Below are 3201 nucleotides of genomic sequence, written 5' to 3' on the forward strand. Positions count from 1 at the left end.
TCCTGGCAAATTTTTAAAAAGCAACTAATTTTTTTTGCCTTTCTTTGCTTCTGTATTTAATCCCCGAATAATAAAATTCTACTCACTTTTACTTAGAACTACTGGAAACATGGGTTACTACATTAGAAATGTATTCAGAAGTGCATTCTAATAAAATGAATACAACTAGGCATCAAAATTAATACTAATATTACTAAACATACTTACCTCTATACATGCCAAAATAGCCTTCTGAACGTAAAGTTTTCATTAGACAATCCAACCTGATCAGAACATCAGTAAAAACAATTCATAAGTTTTTACATACATTGTTTGAAATAATTCCAACTATTGTTTTAATAACTATCAGTCTTTCCAATGATATCTATCCATATTTATATATAATAAAAAAGTCAATGTACGCTATACAAATATTTTTGTTATTTTCGTATATGACTTCCAAATAAAATACGAGTAGAAATTAGCATTAGCAACAATGAATAATCTAATGTCAGGTATGGGAACATCCACTATGATAAAAATTGCTATTTGAACAATTTATAAACATAGTAATATCAGTTCTATAGTTACAAAACCCCAATTTAAATCCTAGCTATTGAAGAAGTTTCCTATCTTAGAAATGGACAAGATTTAAAAGGGCTTTTGAACAATATTTTCTGCAAAACAAGTTTTATTGGTTTGAGATGTTTTTCTAAAAGTCACTTACATGCTTTTGTAGACTTGTTGTCCATTTCTTTGATTCTGTAGCCTAGTTTTAACCAAGTCAATTGGAAATACACAAGTAACACCTATGATCCCAGCAGCTCCTCCATTGATGAGTTTAGCCGGCAAACTAAACAGAAAAAAGTATAGTATAAGTGTATAATGTATAATTACAGTTCACTGCTTCTCTCTTCCCCTAACCCAGGGGTCTTCAAACTTGGCCCTTTTATGACTTGTGGACTTCAACTCCCAGAATTCTTGGAAGTTGAAGTCCACCAGTCATAAAAGGGCCAAGTTTGAAGACCCCTGCCCTAACCTGTCGCTTCTCTATTCCTATCTATACAAAATCAGCTGTTTTGTCCTTTGTTTTGCTGCTTAAGAGCATAATCAATAGGAAGTAGCAATAACATATTTTAAATTTCATGATTTTTGTGGAATACCTTGTCATTGCTTTATGTTTCCTATACATTTTTCTTTCCCCTCTAAACTTGAGATAACACTCGAGGAAAAAAAATAAATCTAGATAACTATATCAGCCTCCAATCTTGCAATTACTTAAACCTTATTTACTTCCATCACTTTCCCCCCTTGCATTTTACACAGAATTTAGGCTGCCATAAACCAACAATTTATATTTTTGATTTGACAACTATTGATGTTTATATTGAAGCTATCTTTAAAATCCAGAGTGAGACATACCTAATCTGTTTCTCAGCCATCTTCATCTCAAAAGGAAGAATGCTCCAAGTTTTCTTTGGTCAGTGAAAATAATACAAGCTGCCGATCAGAAGTTGGTTCTTTGAAGAGACAATTCTGTCTAATCTCTGCAAACTGAAACCATACCTTAAAATCCGTTAGTTATACTATAAATAACTCAGATGTATCTCATTGGCTGTTTGAGCATAGAGGCATTTCAAATATGCCAAACCATCTCAAATTCAGTATGACAAATTGGAATACCCTCTCACAACTGCTATTACACCAAATGTCATCAGTTATTATTAATATCCAGATGATTTATTTATGGCATGAAAATTCAACTGAAGATGCAATATATTGCTTTTGATATAATGCCTGTGAAATTATGTAGAATAGCTCTTTGATGAATCAAGTCACTCAGAAATTAATTTAAAAACAAATCTTAAGACATGTGTAATACATTGTCTTAATTAAATGAAATAAATAATAATAATAACAACAACAATAATAGTTGGGAGGGATCTTGGAAGTCATCTAGTCCAACCCCCTGCTCAGGCAGGAAACCCTATACCATTTCAGACAAATGGCTGTCCAGTCTCTTCTTTAAAATTTCCGATGTTGGAGCATTCACAACTTCTGGAGACAAGATTGTTCCACTGATTAATTGTTCTGACTGTCAGAAAATTTCTCCTAAGTTCAAATACAATGTGTCTAATTGTGTCTGAAACTCTAGAACTAGGTTAATCCATTTTTGCCTTTCCTGAAGTGTTGATCAATAATTGTGTGCAGAAGTGGTAGATCTTTTGAAATGTTGCATGCCTGCCAAAATATTTCCTATCGTAAAACTACTATGGCAGGAAAAGCTGCAGATTCAGGTGCACTCATTTACTTTGGCATTTTATTTGCCACAGCAGTTGGCAACTACATTTTGTTATATTTATTGCTGGACTGCAGTAGGGACCGCTCTGGAAGCGAGTCCTTTAATCCAGCACTTGTAGATTATGAACAAGGTTGAAATGCTGCTTCACTATTAGAAATACTTTGTTCTATTGTTATTATATTAGCAATTGTTCCTTGCTGGCAGAAGGGGTGGGAAACCTGGGGGGAACAGGAGGAAAAATATCCAATTGCCATTGGGTCACAAAGCACCCATCTGCAAATGGCAGATGACACCAATCCATCATATTTCCCAATGACAATTTTTTTCTTCCTCTCTTGCTGTCAACCCCTCGGAAAAATGCAGCCTTCCGAACTGGGGCCAAGGATGAATATTTGCACTTTTCCTACAGAAACAGCCCTCCAGTAGCAAATGCTTTTTTTCTGATTAAAAAAAAAAATCTATTTAAGCATCTACTTCACCACAGAATGACAGATACAGAAGCCAGCTGTCCCAGTGTAACAAGCCTCTTTTGGTACGTTTTAAGAAAGGTTTCACTCCACTTCTAAAAAAAATATTCCGGCTTTTCTAATGCAAGAAGGAAGGCTCTCATTCCCCCAAAACACGATTTTCCTTGCATGCTAGTGTCGACTTGGGAGGGGTTGTGACACAAAAAAACGTAATGGGAATGAAATGTGATCGTACAGGCGCCTGTGAAAAAGGAGATCCCATTCCAAGTCGGTCTCCTCGGGTCAGGTGACGGACAAAGATTCCTTTCCCTTCCCGCGCCCATTTACTCACCGGCTGCCGGGATGCATCTCATTTGATCACGGGATTAAAAAAAGCGGCCAGTGGGTTCTCTCCTCCCCACACCATAGCAAAGGCGCGTCGCGATTGGCCGCAGCAATTACAGCTCATCCAAT

The 3201-nt window shown here is 36.0% G+C and overlaps 1 protein-coding gene across 1 annotated transcript in view; it reads right to left on the reverse strand.

The window, feature by feature from the left end:
- The window catches only part of LOC107284061 (mitochondrial glutamate carrier 1-like), a 7987-nt gene extending 6471 nt beyond the window's left edge, over positions 1-1516 (reverse strand). The window contains exons 1-3 of the mRNA XM_015812067.1: positions 1402-1516; positions 707-832; positions 208-263 (exon numbers count right to left, since the gene is read on the reverse strand). Of these exons, the coding sequence (XP_015667553.1) occupies positions 208-263; positions 707-832; positions 1402-1427 (208 nt within the window). The 5' untranslated portion in view covers positions 1428-1516. The remainder of the gene's footprint in view (positions 1-207; positions 264-706; positions 833-1401) is intronic.
- Positions 1517-3201: the final 1685 nt, after the last annotated feature.

Source organism: Protobothrops mucrosquamatus, unplaced genomic scaffold, assembly GCF_001527695.2.
Source record: "Protobothrops mucrosquamatus isolate PMUCROS unplaced genomic scaffold, P.Mucros_1.0 scaffold65, whole genome shotgun sequence".
Taxonomy (NCBI): Eukaryota; Metazoa; Chordata; class Lepidosauria; order Squamata; family Viperidae; genus Protobothrops; species Protobothrops mucrosquamatus.